Source organism: Oryctolagus cuniculus, chromosome 1 (assembly GCF_964237555.1).
Source record: "Oryctolagus cuniculus chromosome 1, mOryCun1.1, whole genome shotgun sequence".
Lineage (NCBI taxonomy): Eukaryota > Metazoa > Chordata > Mammalia > Lagomorpha > Leporidae > Oryctolagus > Oryctolagus cuniculus.
Genome location: NC_091432.1, coordinates 144,462,507 through 144,486,592, shown reverse-complemented (window position 1 = coordinate 144,486,592; position 24,086 = coordinate 144,462,507). Strand labels below are relative to the sequence as shown.

The following is a 24,086-nucleotide window of genomic DNA, read 5'->3' as shown; positions in this document are numbered from 1 at the left end:
AAAGGCACAGATAGTTTTTGGATGTTTGCCTTCTGAGATGATGTGCGATTCCAAGGTATAAATGTCCATTATGCAGTTAGAAATTGCAGTTTTGGAACTAAGAAGGAAGATTGTAGGTGTTGCTGTGGATTAGTTCTGAGAGGAGGAGCGTGGTGGGGGCAAAAGGCGCGGAGTCACCACACAGACCCCGGGAGTAGGGTGAAAGCAGGCCAGAGGCGAGCAGCGCACACTCGTTTATTTCAGTTGCTACAGCAGCTTATATAGCCAAGGCAGCCAATCCAGTCAAGGGGTGGTCTATGCCTTAACCATAATCTGTTGTCATGTGGTTTCCAAAGCCATCCAATCACAACCTGTTGCCAGGCAGGTTCTGTTGCCATGTGGTTTCTGAAGCCATCCAATCATAGCCTGTTGTCAGGCTCCGTTGTCAGGCAGTTTCTGTTGCCAGCAGCCTATTTGGCATGGCCTTCTCATTCCACCACATGTAGGCTAAGGATTTTAGTGATTTCTGTGATTACATCTCAGTGCCCAATGCATTCTGGACTCACTGAGGGCTTGAGGTGGCTCTGCTGTTCTGGATTATGGTATAGCTAAACTTGAATCAGTCATAATGTTCAGTACTGAGGGGAGGAGAGGCCTGTATTATTTTCCCATTTGATGTTTCTTCATAATCTCATGGTTAATGGAGCATTTCATATGAAAAAATATATTGACCCTATTTTTTTAAGATTTATTTATTTGAAAGCTAGAGAGGCAAAGAGAGATCTTTCATCTGCTAGTTCACTCCTCAAATGACTGAGGCTGCCAGAGCTAGGCTGAACTGAAGTCAGGAGCACTTGGGCCATCGTCTGCTACTTTCCCAGGCCATAGCAGGGAACTGGATCAGAAGTGGATTAACTGGGACTTGAACTGGTGGCCTTTTGAGATGCTGACACTGTAGGTAGTGGCTTTACCTGCTACGCCACAGTGCCAGCCCCTGTTGACTCTCTCTTATTTTGTTGTTTTGGAGTTCCTTTTCTTGGCTACAGAAAGCCCTCTCTGCCATCATCATATAGGAGGAGCTGTGCTTTTAGGTCATTACATTTGCTTATCTCCTTGAGAAAAATGTGTACTAGAGATTTATATTAACTGTAAAGTCTGTTTGGAGGACTCTGTGTATGTGTAATAGCATTTGTGATTTAACATTCAGAGAAACATTGACACACTTACTGTTTTTTCTTTTTAGATCATCCAATTATGATGGGTTTTGAGCCCCTTGTTAACCAGAGGTTACTACCGCCCACCTTCCCTCGATATGCAAAAATAATTAAAAGGGAAGAAATGGTCAACTATTTTGCAAGATTAATAGATAGAATAAAAACTGTCTGTGAAGTTGTGAATTTAACAAACTTACATTGTATCTTGGTAAGTATAAGTCTTTTCTGGAGTGTAACTTTGGTTTAGTAACAGAGTTCATCATGTTTTAAGAAACTGGGATCAGTGTTTGGAGACTGGCTGTCTCAAGGATAAATAATGCTTCTTACCGGTTTTCTGTGAGAGCTGGAGGATTAAGTGCATTGCATACATACTCATTTAAAAATGGTTTGCACCAAAATAAATTTTAAAGTTTCATTTTTCTATGAACTTTTTGAAGTACCCTCGTACACACATCCTATCTAATCTTCATAAGGATTTTATCTTACCCATTTTGGAGGCTAAGAAGCCAAAGTTTAGCAAAGTTAGATGATTAATCCAAGTTTTAAGAATGGTGTTTGATCCCTAGATCTGGTCTTCAGAACCTTTTATATAAATGGGTATGTGTATATCTGTGTATGCTTACATACATGCATACACACAGAGAATGGAGCTTTAAAACTGGGAAATTTGTATTTCTCTAATTCTGTTTCTGAATTAATTCTTTGAAGCCCCCATACACATACATGTGTACCTAGATATATGTGTATTTTTATATAATAAAATGGTGTCATGTTTAGTAACCTGTTTTTTAAACCGCTCATCTCTATCATGGACATTTTTTTATGTTGTCATATATACGTGTTTCTACATTATCTTAGTGGTTTTATATGGTCTGCCATGCTTTGCCTGTATTTTCAGTTCATTCATAGTAAGTTACATTTCAGTCAGTATCATAAACAGTACGAGGTGAACAAGCTTGTAGGTAAATCTTTGTCATGTACTTCCCTCCACCTTAAGATAAATTCCTAAAAAAGGTATGCATGTTTTTAAGCTACTGCATTTTGAATTGATCATCTTCTGTGGGTTGCAGTGTAGGAAAATCAGGTTTGTTTGGGGAATATTAAAATGTTTAGGGATGGAACTTTTTGATTGATAAAATCATCAGTCATCTTAGGGCACAGTAAGGTGTTACTGTGTAGATAGGCATTGATTGTTATCTTGCAAGCTTAGCATAATTCCTAAGGCTATGTCATTCTGTCTGAAGGATTCCTTTTTGGTTTCAGGTTGCCACTGTACCTGTATTCCTTGAGATCACAAAATACCTAGTTTCTATTCCTAGTATTAAGCAGCAGTCTTTGAGAGATAGTTGATGGTTAAGAAGGATTTGTGCTTTAGTTTTTGTTTTTTCTTGAAATGCCTTATTTGTGCTTCCATTAATTCTTTGTCATTAAAGTCCAACTTGAGTCATCTTTCTTTGGGGAAACTTTCACTGGTTGTGCCTTTATTACCTTCTGTTGTGTTTACTTTCTTTTATAGAAGTTTGCCCTTAATCTATAATAATAATCATAGAATTCTAAAGGTAGGAAAGGTCATAGAAGCATAGGCCAGTTCATTTTATAGTCCTTTTACGGCTGAATACACCAAAGGTTTTAACCAAATTGGATCACTCTAGTGGCATATCTAGAATTAGAGATTTTCTTATTCTCCCTGTTGCATTTACTTTTGCTGATCTTAACTGTTGGGTGGAAATATGTATAATTTGCATTCAAAGACTTATATACCCCAGGGTATGTTCTTAGTGTATTTTGTTGTTTGACCATTTCTATTCTTCTGTTCTTAATAAAAAGTGGACTGACTTTTAAATAAAAGGAGGGACAGATCTGATTTGGGTCTTTGTGGGCTCCTGATAGTTCTGTCACTGTGTCAGTTATTTTCATCAAGCACTCTGAGGAGACAGTGGCTCATTCACAGGGACTTCACATTGGGTCCAACCATGGTAGGTAGCTGAGGCATTCTCAGTGATCTTCTGCATGTTTTTCAGCAAGCTGGTGGATATGTTTCTTTCTCTCTCTCTCTCTCCCTCTCCCTCTCCCCCTCCCCCTCCCCCTCCTTCTTCTCTTCCACTCCCTTCCCCCCTCCTTCCCTTTTTCTTAAAGATTTATTTATTTGAAAAGCAGAGTTACAGAAAGAGAGGTTGAGACAGTGAGATCATTCTTCCACTGGTTCACTCCCCAAATTGGTGCAATGGCCAGGGCTGGGCCAAATGGAAGCCAGGGGCTTTATCCAGGTCTCCACGTGCATGAAGGGACCCACACACTTGGACCATCTGCTGCTTTCCCAGGCACATTAGCAGGAAGTGGATCAGAAGTGGAGGAGCCAGGACTCGAACCAGTGCCTATATGGGATGCCAGCATTGCAGGCAGTGGCTTAACCTGCTACGCCACAATGCCAGGCCTGTAGGACTTCTTTATAAAGAATTCAATTGTCTATATGTTGTTGCTTCATCCCAGCAGGTTTAAGATGGAGAGAGGGAGGGTGATGATGGCAGCCTTCGCAGGAGCAGGATTTTAACTGGCAGTCCTTTCTGCCTGTGACCCACAGCGGTCACAACTTCTGTCTCATGCACAGGAAGGCTGAGGCTTTGGTGTTCTGGTACCACGTTGTTTGTTTATATGAGCACATTAAAGGGCTTCTTTAATTTGTTATCTAGGGAAAAGGGAACAAGATAGAGCTGTCGGATCTTTCCCACCCATTGCCAGTTAAGTATTTCTGTCTTCCTGGCTTTCCTTATCCTCTGTTTAGCCTTCTGCAAAACACGGAACATATCTGAAGCTGTTAGTATTAATAAGTCCTTTTGCATGAAAGTTTTCTTGGGGTGGATGTCTTGAATCTATTTTGCTTGCCTGTGTATAGTAGATTCTCATTTTTTTTTTTAATTAATTACTGAACTTCTTTGTGATTAATCTTCTTTCTACCTGCTCTGTAGTAACTTCTTAGCTATTTGGGTCTTTACAGTTTTTGACTATTGACTCTTTGTTACTTTTCTGAGTTTGATCTGTTTTCGTAGTTGTCCCTGCTGCTTTGTGATCCACTGCTTTCCTAGTTCAGCCTCCAGTAAAACTCTTGATCTTAAGTTCACTGAGTGCTGTTTTGAGTATACTTTTTTTTAAAAGCTGTTTCTTTATTTGAAAGGCAGAGTGACAGGGAGTGAGAACTTCAATCTGCTGGTTCTCTGCCCAAATGCCAGCAACAACTGGGACTGGGCTAAGGCTGAAGTTAGGAACTCCATCTGGGTCTCCCTCAGGTGGCAGGAATCCAAATATTTAGACCATCATCTGGCTGCTCCTAGGTGCATTACCAGAATCTGGCTCAGGAATGTGAAGTTCCAGGACCAGAACCGGGCACCCCAGGAAAGGATGTAGGCATCCCAAGTGGCAGCTTAGCTTGCTGCACTACAGTGTTCCCCTTTTGGGTTTACTTTTGACAGGTGTCACCTATACAAGCTTTCACAGGTATCAAAATGGTCACATTTTGAAATTCTTATGTACAATAATTGGAACAGATTAATACTTTACAACTGGGTTGTATATAAAAGGGTATAATGGATATTGTTTGAAGATTTACTGAGGAAGTATGAAATGACATTTGAGCTTATTTGGGAATAGTGTTAACAAATTGTGACAGGGTCCATGTTTCTGACTTATCCCTTCGAGTTGGAGAGATAAAACTAACACCCTAAGTGGTCTACAGATGCAACAAGATTTTAGAAAAGGGGATCAATGTGAATTGGAATAAGGGAGTATAATGTGAGAGTTGGAATTTGTTCTGAGTTTTGAGGAATGAGTAGGGTTTTTGATAAAGAAAAAGTAGGAGAAATACCTTCTGAGAGTATGAGCAAAGTGACCACAGACTGTAAGGCCAGTAAGGAGGGTGTTGTGAGTCGAGCCATGGCTGCATGTTGAGTTAGGAGTTTGAGGAGGATGGGCATGACTTAAAAGTTAATTGTGAGAAAAGGAGTGAGTTGGCCAGAAGAACTTGATAGGATTTGGGTGAACAGCCATTTAAACTTGGATCATGAGTATGGAGAATAACTACAGAAAGAGAAACGGGCCGGCTCTGTGGTGTAGTAGACTAAGCCTCTGCCTGTGGCAGCGGCGTCCCATTCGGGCGTCCATTTGAGACCCAGCTGCTCCACTTCCCATCCAATACCCTGCTAATGTGCCTGGGAAATGAAGTCCTTGGGCCCCTGAACCCACCTGGGAGACCTGGAAGAATCTCCTGGCTTCAGATCTGCAGCCAACTGGGAGATGAAGCAGAGGATAGAAGACCTTTCTCTCTGTCTCTCCCTCTCTCTGTAACTCTACCTCTCAAATAAATAAAATCTTAAAGGGGAGGGAGGTGGGTGGGCGGCAGACAAGGAACATCCATATTTAAAAAGAAAACCCATTAAAGGGTCTGGGGTAAGTGGTTAGGAAAATAGTACGTATAAGTAAAAGCATAGTGTTGTTTACTCTGAAAGAGGAGAGGGTTTGAAGCATGGTGGTTGGCACTTCAAAATGAAGACAAGGTGAGTCTTGAGATGATTATCAGAAGGAATGACGCTTAAATGAGCATCTTCCCTTCCCAGTTCTTTGTACCTCCATCCCTCTTCCTTTCACTCCCCCTTCCCAGTCCTCCCCTGTCCTTGTAGGAGCTAACCACGAGATAGGAATGTCTCAGGTTTAGCGTGGGAGGGCCAGCAGGGGTGCAGTTTCTTTCTTTCTTTTTTTTTTTTTTTTTAATATAAATTTCGAAAGTGCAACTTTTGGATTATAGTGGTTTTTCCCCCCATAACCACCCTCCAACCCACAAACCGTCCCATCTCCTATTCCCTCTCCCATCCCATTCTTCATTAAGATTCATTTTTAATTATCTTTATATACAGAAGATCAACTTAGTGTATACTAAGTAAAGGTGGGCTGCAGTTCCTTGAGTAACAGCTGAGTATGAGATGAGTGCTGTGCTTGGCAGCATCTTGATGCACAGGAGCGGGCTCACTGGGAAGAAGGGCTCCTGTCTAGGAGACTGTCACCTGGGGAGAGGAGGCCACAAGTTCTGTTTCTTGTATTCTCTCAGTTGTTAGCTGCAACCCTGCCTTGGGTCTTCCTAGGCCCAGATACCTATCCCTTAACAGACCCAAATATTAAAATACAGACATTTTTACTAATTCTAACGTTTGGAAGATGCAGAGACATAGGAACATGATAAATAACTGCTGTCCTACAGTCTACAGATCTAAACGTTGTCATGGGTTTTCTCATTTTCCCCCATCTGTATGGAAGCCTCTATCTTCTGTTCTTTCCCTAAAATTATCAACAATCAGTAACACAAATCCAGTTGTTCTGGTTACTTGGTATTTATTTTTTATAAAGTAGGAACTAAAGTTCTGCCATTGCTTAGTAAATTATTGATATTTTCCTAGTGTATGAATTTAATATAATACTGGTGTCTATGCAATTCTATTATTGCTCAGCTTTTTAAAAAAATATTTTAGGCTCTTAAATTACCCAGGGCCTTTTTGATGCAGTTGGATAATTCCTAGAGAAGGACATTTAGCTGTCACGTTTTAACTCCGGTAGTATATAATTCCTAGGAGGTCCAGTAAGAATTACACTCTGTATGCAAACATTTTCAGCTTCTATTTAATCTATTAATGTTTTTTCTCCATGTATATAATAGGATTTTTTCTGTGAATTTAGTGAACAATCACCGTGTGTTCTTTCAAGATCTCTGTTACAAGTAAGTTTCATTCAGTGTCAAAATATCTCATTAAGTTGTATGTGCATTGATGCTGTTTTATTGATTGCTAGAACAAAAGTAGATGTCTTTCAGGCTATTCTACAGTTAGTGTTATATTTTTTATTTGAAGTATTGACTTAGTGTTTTCATTAGGATCATATCCTATACCATAAAGCAAACCTTAATAAAATAATTAAAATGCAAAGTCTTTCTGAGCATGTTAGAATTATAGTCATCAACAAGAGATGTGGAAAAAATCTCCATATTTGAAAATTAAACAGTATACTTTTAAATAACTCATGGGTAAAAGATAAAGTCTAGAGGAAAATTAAGTTATTTTAAACTGAAAGAAAATGAAAATGTATCAGAAGCTGTAGGATCCAACAAAAGCTTACTTTACTTAGGCTTTTATTTATATAATATTTATACAATTTATTGTATAAATTTATACAGTTTATATAATACTTATACAGATATGTTATATATTTATAGCATCTACAGACACAAACCAAGTCAGTCAAAATCATAGCAGGAATTTTTTGATCTGTGGTTGATTGATGTTTGACAAGGGTCCAGAGGCCAATCAGTGGAGAAATGATAGTGTTCAGCAAATGATCCAGAGATGGTTGGATAGGCACATGACAAAAATGGACTCAGCATCCTGAATATAATTACGAAAAACAAAACTGGAGGTCTTTCAGAAGAGAAAAGGAGAGGAAATCTTGTAAGCTGGGGAGGCAGAGAACTCTGAGTTATAACACCAAGTGCAAATCATTAAAAAAGGAAAAGGCCAGCGCTGCAGCTCACTAGGCTAATCCTCCGCCTTGCCTTGGGGTGCCAGCACACCGGGTTCTAGTCCCGGTCGGGGCGCCGGATTCTGTCCCGGTTGCCCCTCTTCCAGGCCAGCTCTCTGCTGTGGCCAGGGAGTGTAGTGGAGGATGGCCCAAGTGCTTGGGCCCTGCACCCCATGGGAGACCAGGAGAAGCACCTGGCTCCTGCCATCAGATCGGCGCGGTGCACCGGCCGCGGCAGCCATTGAGAATAAACCAACGGCAAAGGAAGACCTTTCTCTCTGTCTCTCTCGTTGTCCACTCTGCCTGTCAAAAAAAAGAAAAAAAGAAAAAGCAAGTCAATTTTTAAAATGGGCAGAAGATTTGAAATTGAATATGAAGATATTCAGAATGGTTAATATTAGAATACAAATTAAATTTATATAAATTATTTAAAAATTAAAAAATCTGACAGGTGCTATTGAGAATGCATTGATGGTGGGATGTTTGCAAACATTTTGGCACATTCTTAGAAAGTGAAACTTGCAGATTACAATCCTGGTTGATTACCTAAGAGAAGTAAAAGGTTTTCTTAGGATTTTATTTATTTATTTGAAAAGCAAAGTGACAGAGCAGCATTTGAACCACTGGTTCACTCCAAATGGCTGTAGCCAAAGCCAGGAGCCAGAAGCTCTGTCCATGTCTCCCATATGGGTGGCAGGGAACCAAGCACTTGGGCCATCTTCTAATGCCTTCCCAGGTGCGTTTGCAGGGAGCTGGATCAGAAGTGGAAAGTAGCTGATATTTGAACTTGCACTCTATGGGCTGCCAGCATTGCAAGCACTGGCTTAACCTGGGTCACAAAGCCAGCCCAGAAAAAGTAAAGTCTGTCGTTTTCCCAGAAACCTGTATGCAAGTGTTAGGGCCTCACCAAAAACTGAGGCAACACAGATGTTGCTGAGCTGGTAAAGAGCCTGTGTGGTAGGTACATAGCCACAGTAGAACTAAAGAAAGAAGGAAGTGCTGATACACTCAAGAGTGTACACGGAGGAGCTGGTGTTACGGCGTAAAAAGAGTTAAGCCACCACCTGCATTGGAGGCATCCCAAATGGGCACCTGTTGGAATCCCAGCAGCCCCACATCCCATATAGGCACCTAGAGTCCCAGCTGTTCCACTTCCTATGCAGCTCCCTGCTAATGTGCCTGGGAAAGCAACAAAATACAGCCTGAGTACTTGGGCCCCTGCATCCACATGGGAGTCCTGGATGAAGCTCCTGGCTTTTGCCTTCAGTCTGGCCCAGAACAGGCCATAGCAACCATTTGGGGAGTGAACCAGCAGATGGAAGATCTTTGTTTTGCCCTCTGTCTCTCTTTAACTCTGCTTTTCAAATAGATAAAATAAATCTTTATTGGGGGGGGGGGCAGCTTAATCTGCATGTTATGTTGGGAAAATAAGCCTGACTCGAAAGGATTGTGATTTCGTTTTTAATGGCATTCTAAACATGTTAAGAGTTGGGAATCAGGGTTTGGAGTATGGGCAGTGCTTGGGTACAAAACGTTACCATGAGGGAGTGTTTTTGGGGTGATGCAGTTCTTTTTTTTGACAGGCAGAGTGGACAGTGAGAGAGACAGACAGAGAGAAAGGTCTTTGCTGTTGGTTCACCCTCCAGTGGCCGCCGTGGCTGGCATGCTGCAGCCAGCACACTGCACTGATCGGATGGCAGGAGCCAGGTACTTCTCCTGGTCTCCCATGGGGTGCAGGGCCCAAGGACTTGGGCCATCCTCCACTGTACTCCCAGGCCACAGCAGAGAGCTGGCCTGGAAGAGGGGCAACCGGGACAGAATCCGGTGTGCTGGTGCCGCAAGGCAGAGGATTAGCCTAGTGAACCACGGCACCGGCATGCAGTTGTTCTTGATTGTGGTACTGGTTAAGCAGCTAAGCATTTCTCAGAATCAAAAATGAAATTTAAAAGCTGAATATTAGGAAATTGAGTAAGGTCTTAATTAAACATTAATTAAGCATTGTTACAGGTAGGAATTTAAGTGCAAGTTATTTAAATGAAAACTGCTTATTGGTAGTTTCCCATTTTCAGAAATTTATTACAAAGCATTTTTAGAGAGATAACTAGTATTTATAGTCATTTAATATTTCATGTTTCACGCAAACCTTTCTTATATATTAGCTCATTTAACATTGAGACTAGGCAGTTCATTTTGACTACTTCAATTCAGTATTCTATACATTTTTCATCTCTAGAAGTACAGTGTACTATTGAGCCATCTTTATACATTTTTGCTGGTTTTCATTTTTTTTTAAACAAGACTGAGACAAAAATCTTTTCATCTGCCAATTCACTTCACAAGTGCTCATAAACAACTGGGATGGGACAGGCTGAGGCCAGAATGTTGGAACTCAGTTTGAATCTCCTACGTGGGTGGTGGGGACTTCAGGATTTGAGCTATCACCTGCTGTCTTCCATGGTGTACATTAGCAGGAAGCTGGAATTGGAACTGGAGCTGGAATCCAAACCCAGCTACTCTGATAGGGGATGTTAGTGTGTCCCAAGCAGGGGCCAGACACCTACCTACCCCTCTATACGTTTTTCTTCTCCTTCATCACAGTTCATCTTTACACCTCAATCAGGATTATCCCTCTTGTGAAGGCAGTGATTTATGAAAACTCTCTGCCAACTTTTCATCTTGTATTTTTTATGATGTAAGAAATATGCTCACGTCACAGTCATGACAACTAAATGTGTGACAGTATTACTAATATGTAATATTTGTTTTAAGACCACTTTCCTGGTGGATAACAAAAAGGTCTTTGGAACTCATCTCATGCAAGACATGGTGAAAGATGCACTTCGGTCTTTTGTCAGTCCTCCGGTGCTTTCCCCTAAGTAAGTATTCCAAGACGTGTGATAGTATATGTGTTTTTTAAGAGCCCAGCTTCTCCGTACTCTTCCTTTATAGCCTAAGAATAAGTATTGTTTGGGATAAAGGCTCCTAAAATAATTCAGTTGTGTTCATTAATCTTTGCCACATATCACTTAGATAAAAGTTTTTTGTGAGGTTGATGTTGGGGTCTTTTAGTTTTAAGGTTTTATTTATTTGAGAGAGTTTGGGAGAGAGAGGTCTTCCATCCTCTGGTTCATTCCCCAGATGGCTGCAATGGCTGGAGCTGAGCCAATCCAAAGCCCAAAGCTTCCTCCCAGTCTCCCAGACAGGTGTAGGGGCCCAAGCACTTGGGCCATCTTCCATGCTTTCCCAGGCCATAGCAGAGAGCTGGATCAGAACAGGAGCAGCCGGGACTTGAACTGGCACCTGTAGGATGCTGGTGCCACAGGTGGAGACTTAGCCCACTACCCCACAGTGCCAGCCCCTATTAGGTCTGTTTTAAGATGGAAAATTCACAGGGGTTACCAGAAATTCATCAGGTTGCCTTTGAAGTTTTTACTTTATGCAAAGCGTTGTTAGATACTTTTGGAAAGTAAGTACAAAGAAAGATCTCTCTTCTGAACTGATCGTAGATAAAAATAAAAAAATGCAGATGCCTGATCCTTGAACTATGCTGTGGTAGAGGCACTGCCTCGAAAGCCTGCTGTCAGCAGAGGCTGGGAAGGATTGTGTGCGGGAGTCATCATAGGAGCTGGCATCTGGAAAAAGGAGAGCTTTTTCAGTAGGGAGGGAGGAAGTCAGTCTCTCTTGTTTCAAGTTTTATTTACATGAAAGGTAGAGTAACAAAGACACACAGGTCTTCATCTGGTGGTTATTCACTCCCCAAATGACTGCAGTGGCCAAGGCTGGGTCAGGCCAAAGCCAGGGGCCAAGAACTCCATCAGGGTCCCCGCCTTGGGTGGTAGGGACCCATCTAGTCGGGCCATCACTTGCTGCCTTCCAGGAGCATTAGCAGGAAACTGATCAGAAGTGCAGGCAGGGGGCCAGCGCCATGGCTCACTTGGCTAATCCTCCGCCTGCGGTGCCGGCATCCCATATGGGCACTGGGTTCTGGTCCCGGTTGCTCCTCTTCCAGTCCAGCTCTCTGCTGTGGCCCAGGAAGCACCTGGCTCCTGGCTTCGGATCAGCACAGCACACCAGCCGTAGCGGCCATTTGGGAGGGTGAACCAATGGAAGGAAGACCTTTCTCTCTCTCTCTCTCTCTCTCTCTCTCTCACTCTCACTCTCACACTCACACTCACTCTCACACTCACTCACTCACTCACTCACTGACTAACTCTACCTGTCAAATAAGTAAAAAAAAAAAAGTGCAGGCAGGACTGGATCCCAGGCATTCCAATATGGGTGGTATGGCTGCCAGTCCAAGTGGCAGCTTCACTCCCCACTACACCACACTGCCCACCCCGTGTCGTAATTTCTTAGCAAAGAAACCAGCGTGTGTGTGAAGATGTGGGATCGTGAAGTGTATTATGATGACAGTAAGCAGTTCAAAGTTCTCACCAGCAGTGTGTTGAATGAATCTTGCCCCATATCTTGTAAAACTCTCTGGTAGCTTCCTGTCTTAGATTTGGTTCCCTAGAAGCAGACCTGAGACCTAGGTTCGTGTCAGTGTAATTTAGAAAGTGTTCCAAGAGACCACAGCAGAGTTGTGGGTGAGCGGTGAAAAGGAGGGAGGATGAGAAGGTGAGTTCCACAGGCAGCAGGGGAACTCTGTAAACTGCGGCGCCCTCAGAGCTGTCCTCGGCTGAGAATTCAGCTCACACTCCTGTCGGGGCGGACTGCCCTGGGAAGGTATAAATGGGCAGGCTTCCTCAAGTGGTGGTTACGTTTCCTGGTTTCATTCACAATAAAAACCAAAATCCTGAAAATTGAGTCTGTGAGGCTTTCTACACTCTGGTCTGATCTTTGTCCTGCCCTTGCTCCGAGCTCATCTTACTGTTCTCACCCTCATTTCCTTCGCTTGGAAAGCACTGGTGCTCTCTGCGTGCTCGGGTGGAGGCTGGGGAACATTTCCCTCTGTGTCTCCAGGGATGACTCCCTCTCCACCTCACTGAGGGTACCCTGGCTGCCCAGTTCAAAAGCCGCACCCCTGCCACCCTCGTAACAGTTCTCTTCCTGCCTGCTGTGTGAGCCGCTTCTCCTTTCCTGATCCCCCAGTTAGCATTGAGACTCCTGAACGTCAGGGCGTCGGGTTAGAATGTGCATATAAGAAAAAAATACAGTTTTGCCTCTTAGAAGGCAAAGTTCAGTGTTTATTCAATTGTATTTAAATAGATAAACAGCTAATATAGATGTTTATTTAATAGACTGAATTACTATTTCTCTCGTTTTAGATCTAATTCTGAAAAATAATTAGGTGTACTTATATGTATATATGTACACACACAATAACTTGGAACAATACCAGACCGCCAGATTTACTCAATTCTCCTTGCATTGCTGATCATTGATGCTGGCTTGACAGTCTGATGAATGTGAAATAGCGTCTGAATCCTTTAATTGGCCTTAATCCTCTTAGTCCACCTTTTTTTTTTTTTAATTGAAGTTCTCCTTTAGCATTTGGATGATAAATCGTCACTCTTGTTATCCATTTAGATTTGAATGTAGTCAGTCCTTAGTATTCTCAGATTGTATAACGTCCAAATCAGTCCTCTATCTGCGCTCTCGCAGACATGCCCAGAAAAGAGACTCACGGAGCAGCAGATGCTGAGGTCCAGCAGGCCAACTCCGTCTTCTTGTTTTGAGCCTTCACATTGCAGACACCTTCATGTCATGCCTTGGGTTTCATGTCTGTGTGGTATGTGTGTGCACGCACTTGCACAGACATGTGACTTGTCATCTGGACTCTAAGGAAGTCTACCGTGTGCCTTATGGAGAAAATGCTCCTGTGTTAACAGTGCTGTCAGGTCTTGAGTTTGGTGTTAATAGATCAACAATAGGGTACTTCTAAAAACTTATGGAAAAAAGCTTTTATTAGTAATTTTTTAAAAATATGAATATTGAAAGTCCATCAAAGTAAACTTTTAATTCTTTTTCTACAGACTTTTAAAAAGTACCCTCACATACTAAAAGTTGTCTGTAAACAGAAATACTTGTCAAACAGGGTTATTAATTAGTTTCATGAAAATGTTGTTACCAGAGGCTTGTAGGAACCTGACCCTGTGTTTCCTCTGAGAGCAGTGGACACTAATTCAGTGTCCTTAGCAGCTTTAGCACGTAACCACCGCAAACAAGGAGAATGGACATGTGTGGCAGAGTTCATTGGCAGCCTGTAGCTGTTGTTCCTGTTTGTTTTATTGATCTATTTGTTTATATTTGCTGTATTTGAAAGGCAGAGAGATCAGTCTTCGATCCCTGGCCCACTCCCCAGTGCCCATAATAGCCAGGCTGGACAGCCAGAGTCTGGGTCTCCCCCATGGCTGACGGTCACTCAAACACTTGCTGCCTCGCAGAGTGCGCATAAGCAGGATGCTGAATTGAAAGCAGGAGGGCTGGGGCTCAATCCCAGCACTCCAGTTTGGGATGCAGGAGTCCTGCGGAGCATCTGCACCGAATGCCCCTACCCTTTCCACTGTTTTGAAAACTCCGGTGTTAATCGGTAGCAGATCTGATGCTCGTTATTTTCTGTTTGGGATTTGAAACTCTGCTGGAGCTTTGTGGAGTTTTTATTTTAGGAGTTGAGTTTCATCAGAATGTTCCTGTGAGATTTGTCATTAAAGTCTCAATGCATCAATCCCAGTCTGTTCCCCTGTCACGTAGCTCTCACTTCACCGGCAGCTGTTTTCTGTAGAGCTCCTTTCAGACTAGCTTCTCTAGATGACCTCTGCGTATTCCTTATAGCATCGCCTTGTTATTGTTGGTGTATCAGGAGAAAGTCTTCCTCTTGATTTTGAAATCAACACCTTTATTTAACCTATTGAATTTTTAAGTTTGAAAATCATTTTTTGATCCAAAAAGTCTTTTTTCTTCTTTTTAAGTGCTCTGTTAGTTTGCTTACATAATTTGCTTTGGTTAAAGATGTCATAAACTTCCAGTGCTATTTCACCGACCGCCTGTTCCAGATGTTCTGCTTTTTCTTCCTCCTGGTACTAGCTGCTCTGTTCCTGTTGAATGATCATGGCTGTTAACATTTGAGGTGCTTGTCAGATTGCTCCACTGTGGCAAACACAGTAGTAAGCTGTCAGCTCCTATCAAGGCAGCAGAAGCAAGCCTCTGCTTTTTCCCATCTTGGGTGTTAAAACAACTGATCTCCCACAACAGGGGAAAAAAATTTCCCCATCTGTTCTGTTCTTGTAGCTCCTGCAGGGCCAGAAAGACTTGCTCTGTTAATCAAGAACTGATGCTTGGGTGGGTGTTGGCACCACGGGGTAAGCCTCCTCTTGAGATGCCTACATCCCATAAGTCCAGCTACTCTGCTCCTCTCATCCAGCTTCTTGCTTAAGTGCCTAGGAGGCAGCAGATGGTGGCCCAGGTACGTGGTTCTTGGCCACCTGAGTCAGAGACCCAAATAGAGTTTTTGGCCCCTAACTTTGGCCTGGCCCAGCCCTGCCTGGCTGTTGGAGGTGTTTAGGGAGTGAACCAGCTGATGGAAGATAATCTCTGGTCTGTGTCTATCCTTCTGTCTCTGTCACTCTGCCTTTCAATTAAATAAAAATGTTAAAAAACTGTCGCTCCCCGTCTTCGTGGAGGAACGACACAGGACCCTGTGTTGTTCTTTCGTCTGCTCGGCCCTCCCCGGGTTTGCTGCTGGTTCTTCCCGGGTTGGCTACCGTCCCTTCCACCTCCGTGGAAGGGCGGTTCCCCCTAGCCACTTTCCCCACTTCCGCGGGGGAGCGGCACACCGCCGGCCGGCTCTCTCGGGGGCTGCTCAGGTGTTCCTTCAGATAGATGTTCCTGGTGCATGTTGTGTGTCTCCTCCTTTATAGTCCTCTTCCACCAATCCCAACTCTGCTACCCACACGCCGAGTACGCTGCTCTCCTCCAATCAGGAGCAGGTCCTACAGTTTATTGGTTGAACTGGAGGCAGCTGCATAGAAGCTGTTTCCTCCTCTCCCAGCGCCATATTGTGGGAGAGCAGATGCATAGAATAAGTCTTAATTCCAGTAACTTAGTCTAGTCCAGAGTTGCTCCCCACAAAAAACAACAACAACAACAACAACACACAGGTGATGCTGTTACTCAGGGAGGAAGCACTGCCATGAGACCACTTGTGAGGTGAGATGATGTGGTGTCTGAGGAACAATTCAGACAGTGGTTGGAAGTGGAAATCCACCTTGGAAAATTAGAATTATGTATGGTATTTCCTTTGAATTACTTTATGCACACAATCCATGTGGACGTCATTGTAGGAAAATCCATGGTGTTGGAGTAGGGCTTTGCACTTGTCCTTTGATCTCATTGGCTGCAACTCTAGTTGTCCAAGTATATAGCTAACAGAATTAGAAATATCACACATTTATGGTGTGAACAACACAGAAATAGTGAAATATTCCTTAATTTAATACTAGCGTACTTCAACTTAGTAACGTATTTTGTTCCATTTTTGCCTTTTCTACCTTCTCTCTCTCTTGATAGCATCTATGATAATCACTGCTGCTTTTATCTAACCCAGGTAGTTTGAGTTTAATTTTGTGTGAATTTTATCTTACAGGTGCTGCCTATATAATAACCACCAGGCTAAGGACTGTATTGACTCTTTTGTTACTCACTGTGTTCGGGTAAGACCTACAGTTTGGATTGTTGTGATAGGTACTTTGTGGGCATGATTTTTTCAGTATCATTAACTGGAGCTTTTTTTTTTTTAAAAAAAAATCTAATAATTTCTTATTCACCATCACTGACTACATTAAAAATGACTATCTCCCCTGAGCCCTTGAGTCCTGGTGTTAGATACAGAGGCGGCGGCCTTGGATGGCCTTTTGTTGCAGTCATGATTACCCCAGAAATGGGAAGTTGTGGCCCCCAACAGGGGAAACAGTGGTGTTTCCTTTGAGTGTATATTTATCACATCTTTATATGCTTATCTTTGGGCTACCTTAAGATCATAATAAAAGGATTCGTTTAGATGAAATCAGGCTTGTTTCAAGTCTCATGTAATTGAGAAAATGACAAATCTTGTAGTGAATGAAATAAATGATAGTTTGTCACTTCATTATCTTTTCTCAGAGAATTCAACCAGGTGATTTGGGACCTCATCCTAGTTTTTAAATATATTTGGGAAGGCAGCATGATATGGTGAAAGAAGAATCAATAGAAGACCTGATTCCATTTTTATGGCTAATATTGTCTCATCAATCATACTACTTCACTTTTCTATAAATTTCCCACTCTTTAAAGAGTGAAGTGCTTGTCTTTATTTATAGGGGCATTACTAATAAAATAGTATGATATTTCTCAAAGTATACAAGCAGAAAACAACACTTCAAGAAGCTTGTCATTCATACTTGTTAAATCACATCAGCCTACCATCCATGTCTGTTGTTTCATTAGTGAAATGATACAAAATTTCCTGTGAAAATACAGTGGATAGAGAGCCTGAGAGTTTACAGGTGTTAGCCATGGCTCAACTGTATAATTATTAAGCATTCTGGTATGTTTAAAGTAGCACAGAGATGCCGGCCTTGAGCACTGCACTTTTGACTTAAATAAGCAGAAAGGAAACTCTCCACTAGAACATTCAGGAAGACACATGAAGGTTGAAGGAAGATGCTTTTGCCATATAAAACCAGTTTCACAGTTACTCTTTTCTAGTTAGTGATAAATTCTAGTATTGAGTTCCTGAAAAACAAATACCTACGTAAAAATGTATTCATAGGCATAATTCTTACATACACAGTGTTTTCCCTCTGAACTGGGTTTTGAGAATTTGGAATTTTAAGTTTTTTTATCAGAAAATATCATATTGAGGGTTAACATTTTATCTGTTTTATAGCCGTTCTGTAGTCTTATTCAGATCCACGGACATAACAGGGCTCGGCAGAGAGATAAGCTGGGTCATATTCTTGAGGAGTTTGCTACCTTACAGGATGAGGTGAGAACCAAGTTCCTTTCCCTTCTCAAATCATTCATTCACTTTGTCTAGATTTTTTAAAGCAATTTTGAGAAGTACTTTAACTGGTTGACTTTTCAATATGATGAGTTTCTTCTCACATAAAATATAATAGTTATGTGTAACACAGGAAGTTTACAAAAGAGCTAAATAATTTGAACTGATGAATGTCTTAAGCTACATTTTTTGTAATCAGGACAAATGAAAACTATGTATAGAACTGTAATTTTATACCCAAGTTCACATTGTAATAAGAAGGTCATATCTATTGATAATGTAAGTAAAAGCCTGAAGTCAGTTAGCTTCAGGAATGTTTAGGTGAATACTAACCATTGTGAAATCAGAACTTGGACGTAGACCTAACCACAAATGCATTTAAAAGTATAAACGTCTTTGGGTGGCAAAATTTAAATTTTCTGTTCATATGCTATTTTCAACTCTTTTTAAAGTTTATTGATGCCATTTGATTTGACAGGCGGAGAAGGTGGACGCTGCGCTTCACACCATGCTGTTGAAACAGGAGCCCCAGAGGCAACACTTGGCCTGTTTAGGGACCTGGGTCCTCTACCATAATCTTCGAATTATGATACAGTATCTTCTAAGCGGCTTTGAATTGGAGCTCTACAGCATGCACGAGTACTACTACATATATTGGTGAGACAGTAGTTAGAGTGAGAATTCGTAGTCCCTGAAGCACATTAGAGCTTGACAAACACATAGAATTCAGAGTGTAACTTTTTTTTTGAGAGGTGAGGCAGAGAGAGAGAGAGGTCTTCCATCCCATGGTTTACTCCCCAGTTGGCTGCAATGGCCAGAGCTGCGCCAATCCAAAGCCAGGAGCCAGGAGCTTCTTCCAGGTACCCCACATGGGCGCAGGGGCCCAAGGACTTGGGCTGTATGTACTGCTTTCCTAGGCCATAGCAGAGAGCTGGACAGGAGGTGGAACAGCCAGGTCTCGAACTGGTGCCCATATGGGATGCTGGCGCTTCAGGCCAGGGCGTTAACCCACTGTGCTACAGCGCCGGCCCCTGTTGAACGTATTTTAAGTTTAGCTGTGGGGCACTTGGAAAAATAATGAAAATTGGAGCTAAATCTTCCCAAACATCTTTTAAGTGCTATAGCATTGTATGAATATATTTTTACAACCATTTGACTATTTATGTAAATAAAAGTGATTCCAAACTAAATGGGTTAATTAAAGATCTTCTATTTGCACTTACGGAGAAAAATGAATACATTTTTGTCATAACTTCAGTGGCGCTAGGTACTGGTTGAGAATGAACTTGATGGAGTTAAAATGCAAATGAAGATCAGCTCTTCTGAGAAAAAATCCTAGCTAAGATGATCCCTGAGGGCTTAACTATTTCAGACAAAAGGACCTTCTCAGAGGATATTTGAGAATATTTATACACAGAAAAGCTGTCATAAAAAGAGAATAAGAATATTCAAAATTTAAGAAGTCATATTGAGTCTTTTGTTAGTGTAGAATGGAGATAATTTTAAATAAATGTGACCTGTGTTGCCCATCACAAACACATGAACTTATTAGTCCATTAGACTTTAATGGAATTAGTCTTTTGAACTCATTTTAAAATTTATTTAATTTAGTAATGAAGATATTGTATATTTTCTGGAGTCACTGCTCTGAGGAAGGAAAGTAATTCTCTTCCATGCTGTTGACATAGTTTTGTTATCATGAGCACTGAAAGCTCTTAACAGATGATGAAATTGTTAGTTTTGAACCGCTCTTTGGTTTCGATATTACAGAGTGAGTTTATGCATTTTCCTAGAAAAATTGTTTTGTTATTCCTGTGATCACTGAAGCATGTGGACTCTTTGAAAATGAACAGTAGAAACAGCAACCCTTTTTTGTTTTTTAAAAAATTATTTGAGAGAGGAACAGATAAAAACTCCTGTCTGCCAGTTCACTCTCCAAATACCCACAGCGACCGAAGCTAGGAGCTGAGAACTCAGTTGAGGTCTCCCAACGGGGTGGCAGGGACCTAATGACTTGTCCCCCCGTGTCACCAGGGTGTGCATGAGGAAGAAGCTCGCATCAGACGCAGAGCCAGGACTCAAAACCAGGCACTCCAGCGTGGGATGCAGTCATCCCAACCATTGTTGGAACCCCTTGACCAAAGGATCACCCCAGAAACAGTGCCTCTTGAACTTTAATGTGTATCAGGCTGGCGCTGTGGCTCAATAGGCTAATCCTCTGCCTGCGGCGCTGGCACCCCGGGTTCTAGTCCTGGTCGGGGTGCCAGATTCTGTCCCGGTTGCTCCTCTTCCAGTCCAGCTCTCTGCTGTGGCCCAGGAAGGCAGTGGAGGATGGCCCAGTCCTTGGGCCCTGCACCCGCATGGGAGACCAGGAGAAGCTCCTGGCTTCAGATCAGCACAGCATGCCAGCCGCAATGTGCCAGCCATAGCGGCCACTTGGGGCGTGAACCAATGGAAAAAGGAAGACCTTTCTCTCTGTCTCTCTCACTCTCTAACTCTGCCTGTCAAAAAAAAAAAAAAAGAAAAAAAAAGAAAACTTTAATGTGTATCATAATCACTCAGAAAGCAGATTAATACACAAATTGCAGGGCTCATTTCCTAGCCTGGTTTATAAGTTCTAGGGTAAGACTCAGTTGTTTGCATTTCTAACTAGTTCTTAGATTGTTGGCCTAGTAATGGTAACTTAAGAAAGAAGGACTGGGTGTAGAGCTGGGTGTTTGGCATAGTGGTTAAGATGCCCGCATCCCGTACTGGAATGCCTGCCTTCAAGCCCCATCATCGCTCTCGAGCCACCTTCCTGCTGATGCACACCTTGGGAGCCAGCAGGGGAGGCTCAAGTAGTTAGGTCTCTGCCACCCGCACTGAGTTCTGGGCTCCTGGTTTTGGCTTGGCTCAGCCCCAGGTATTCTGCACCAGGGGATAGAAGATCTCTGTCCATCTTTGTCTTTTCTGTCTTCAAAAAATGAATTTTCTTTCAAAAGAACTACTAATAGAGAACATCAGCACTCTGACTTTCCTTATGTATGTTATGTGTGTTAATTTTTATAAAGCACTTAATGAAAGCTCATTGAGTACCTATTTGAAAGGAAAGGCTTGAATCCTGTCAGCTACCCTTGTCTCATCTGTCCCTGGATTAGATAATCAGAAGGTAGAGGCACCTTTAATCCTTTATAGAAACTCTTTGTTGAGATAAGGTATAGTTTACAGACCCTCAAATTTTATAGTATGATAAGGAGAAAATCATTTGTATCTGGTAATACTTTTTTTTAATAGCTTGATTTATTTTACTTATTTGAAAGGCAGAGTGGGAGTGTGAGGGATCAATCTTCAGTCTTCAGGTTCGTTCCCCAAAAGGCCTCCACCACTGGGACTGGACCAGACCAAAGCCAGGCACCTGGAACTGTCCAGGGACCCCACATGTGTAGCAGGGACCAAATATTTGGACTGCCTTTTGCTGCCTCCCAGGCACATTAGCAGGGAGCTGGATCAGAAGCAGAGCAGGCAGGACTTGAACTCTGGGATGTAAAGTTTATATATTCTAGATTTGAACTACTTTTCCAGCTAAGAAGAATGTTATACTTGTTAGCTTAAACTTCTAGAACAGTTAACATCTGGTTCAAGATTCCTTTTCACATTGCATTTGTCAGGTAAACCCAAGTAAATTACAATCCTGAGTGCTTTAGATTTTTAAGAGTGGTTTTTGAATATTACCAATAGCCTTATCTTTTTCTGTGTTTATTTTCTTGAGTGATTAGGAGGCAAAGGAGATATTTACTTAATAGGCAGGTGAAATGTGTCCTGACACAGTAAAAACAGTTTAACAGCTGTTCTTTTTGATTATTTATATAAATTACCAAGAACTCTTTTGAGAAGTTATAAAATATAAAAAGAATATCATAAGTTCTAATGTATTGTCTAATTGGATAACGTTTTTTAAAACTTAGGGCATTTTAAAACGTCTGCTATTACTAACAGATACATTGATAAAGCTATCCCATTGGACATCTACCATTAACACTTTGTATCCTTTAAGGTATCTCTCTGAATTCCTCTATGCATGGTTGATGTCAACCTTGAGTCGCGCGGATGGCTCTCAGATGGCAGAGGAGAGAATAATGGAAGAGCAGCAGAAAGGTCGTAGCAGTAAGAAAACAAAGAAAAAAAAGAAAGGTGCTGTGGATTATTTTAAAACTTTAGCGATTAAGAACATTGGCGTATGCTTTAATTTCCACAAAGAACTCGATGGCGAGCTACTTGTAAATTGTGATGGGTGAATAAGTCATTGTATTTTAGTTCCCAGCTGTCACCTCTAAAAGACATCATAAGGCAGGGACTCAGTCCCAGTACTGTGATACAAGCCCTTTGGGTTCCTTTCCCTGCTTTTCTCTCCTCCTCGCCATTCCGTGTATCCGTGGGTGTTAGATCAAGCAGCAGCAGCCGCATGGAGTATACCAGCAGATAGCTAAGGACAAGACATCGGGCCCTTGATCTTTCCACGGAGCCTGACAGTGAGTGCACAGGGAGGCTGCTCTGGAGCTGTGCTGTCATAGCAAGGGGAGCCAAGCAGCTAGAGGCAGCAGCTGAGCACCAGCGGGGAGGAGAAGTGTCTCGGAGGGATTGCCCCACTCACCACTGGGGAGGGGAGGTGCGTCTGTAAGGAACAGGACTTTGTGTTTCCTGAGCAGTTGAGCGCTTCAGCTCGGTCATTAAATCAGTCTATTCATGTGTTTCCTGTATACAGTTTAGATCTCTGTGTAATGAATTCAGAAAACCTAAAATTACTTCATACTAGAATGTTATGGTATTAGCTATTTGGAAAGCATGATTGTTTTAAGTTTTCAGTTGTATTTTATTATTTGTAGCTTTTGGCTGAAAATGTAGCCTATGCAAGCAAACAAATTTTCATTTAGTAAACAAACTGTAATATTATTTGATTAGATTCTCTCTAGCAGTGGTACAAGAGGAAGAGGGGAAGACGTCTGGGTGATTTCTCTTTCTAATTACAGTGCGCCCATTGAGCCGCGAGATCACAATGAGCCAGGCCTATCAGAACATGTGTGCTGGAATGTTCAAAGTGAGTTGTTGAATGTGACTCCCTTTTAGCCATATGGTATATTGTTTCTTTATAGCTATTTTAAGTAAACATTTTTCTGGGATTCTTTCTAGGTTCAAATTTCACTTTTGTTTTACTTCCCAGCTGCGTGAAGATTACCCTTCCTCAATACTAGTTTTTCCATGAATTTGCTGGACAAACATTTGAACCCCTGCTGTGTCTCAGGTGCCTTCTGAGAATATTGTAGGTGCCAGTTCTGATCAGATGTGCCCCTTGTCCCCAATGCCTCGCTACAACGGAGGCCAGCTGACATCCTATTGATACAAGCAGTAGCAAAAGGAAGAGACTGCTTCTGATTGATGGGCAGGAAAGGTTTCCTCAAAGAGAGAGGCTTGAGTTTTTCTAGAAGTATATTAGGAATGGGGTAGTCTTCACATTGAACAGCTTTAGCAAAAACAGGCATTTTCCTGGGATAATGAGAACTACTAATTCTTTGTCACTTAACAATTTAAGAATTTATTTAAGCAGCATATTAAAATATGTAAAAGAACATGGACTTCTGTGTGGAAAACAGACCTAGATGCTTATGGCCGTTCTATTTTTATTTAAAAATATTTTATTTGGAGACTGGTATTGTGGCATACTGGGCTTAAGCCTCCATTTGCGGTGCCAGCATCCCATATGGACGCTGGTTCAAGGCCTGGCTGGCCCTACCTAGAAACGATTCATTTTCCAGTGAAATGCTGGATACCACCACCTCCTACTAATGCCAAGTCCACATCTGATCCAAGGGTTCTTGGAAAAAACCTCTAATAAATCAGCCATTCCACAGAGAGAGGTGCGTGCATCACAAGGGGCCAGGCCCTCCGAGGTAATGAAAGACCACAAGTCTGATGCACTTAGAAGACACAGCTAATGAAGCTGCTGCTGTGGTGTGGCAGATAAAGCCTCCGCCTGCGGTGCCAGCATCCCACATGGGTGCCGGTTCTAGTCCCACTTGCTCCACTTCCCATCCAGCTCTCTGCAATGGTCTGGGAAAGCAGTGGAGGATGGCACCCACATGGGAGACCTGGACGAAGCTCCTGGCTCTTGGCTTCAGATCAGCCCAGCTCTGGCTGTTGAGGCCATTCGGGGAGTGAACCAGCGGATGGAAGACCTTTCTCTCTCTAACTCTACCTCTCAAATAAATAAAATCTTTTTAAAAAATATTTTGTTTTAAAGGTTTCAGTGCTATTGTAAAAGCATGAGGCATGGAAGAGTAATGTGCATGTAATTTCACTGAGAAGAGTAATTCATTGAACATTGGAAC

At 42.1% G+C, this 24,086-nt stretch overlaps 1 protein-coding gene across 1 annotated transcript in view; it reads left to right on the top strand.

The window, feature by feature from the left end:
* Positions 1 to 24,086, top strand: part of NAA35 (N-alpha-acetyltransferase 35, NatC auxiliary subunit) — an 82,999-nt gene that overhangs the window by 51,823 nt on the left and 7,090 nt on the right. The window contains exons 12-19 of the mRNA XM_002708297.5: positions 1,223 to 1,401; positions 6,892 to 6,951; positions 10,515 to 10,621; positions 16,330 to 16,396; positions 17,611 to 17,709; positions 18,203 to 18,381; positions 21,758 to 21,894; positions 22,731 to 22,798. Of these exons, the coding sequence (XP_002708343.1) occupies positions 1,223 to 1,401; positions 6,892 to 6,951; positions 10,515 to 10,621; positions 16,330 to 16,396; positions 17,611 to 17,709; positions 18,203 to 18,381; positions 21,758 to 21,894; positions 22,731 to 22,798 (896 nt within the window). The remainder of the gene's footprint in view (positions 1 to 1,222; positions 1,402 to 6,891; positions 6,952 to 10,514; positions 10,622 to 16,329; positions 16,397 to 17,610; positions 17,710 to 18,202; positions 18,382 to 21,757; positions 21,895 to 22,730; positions 22,799 to 24,086) is intronic.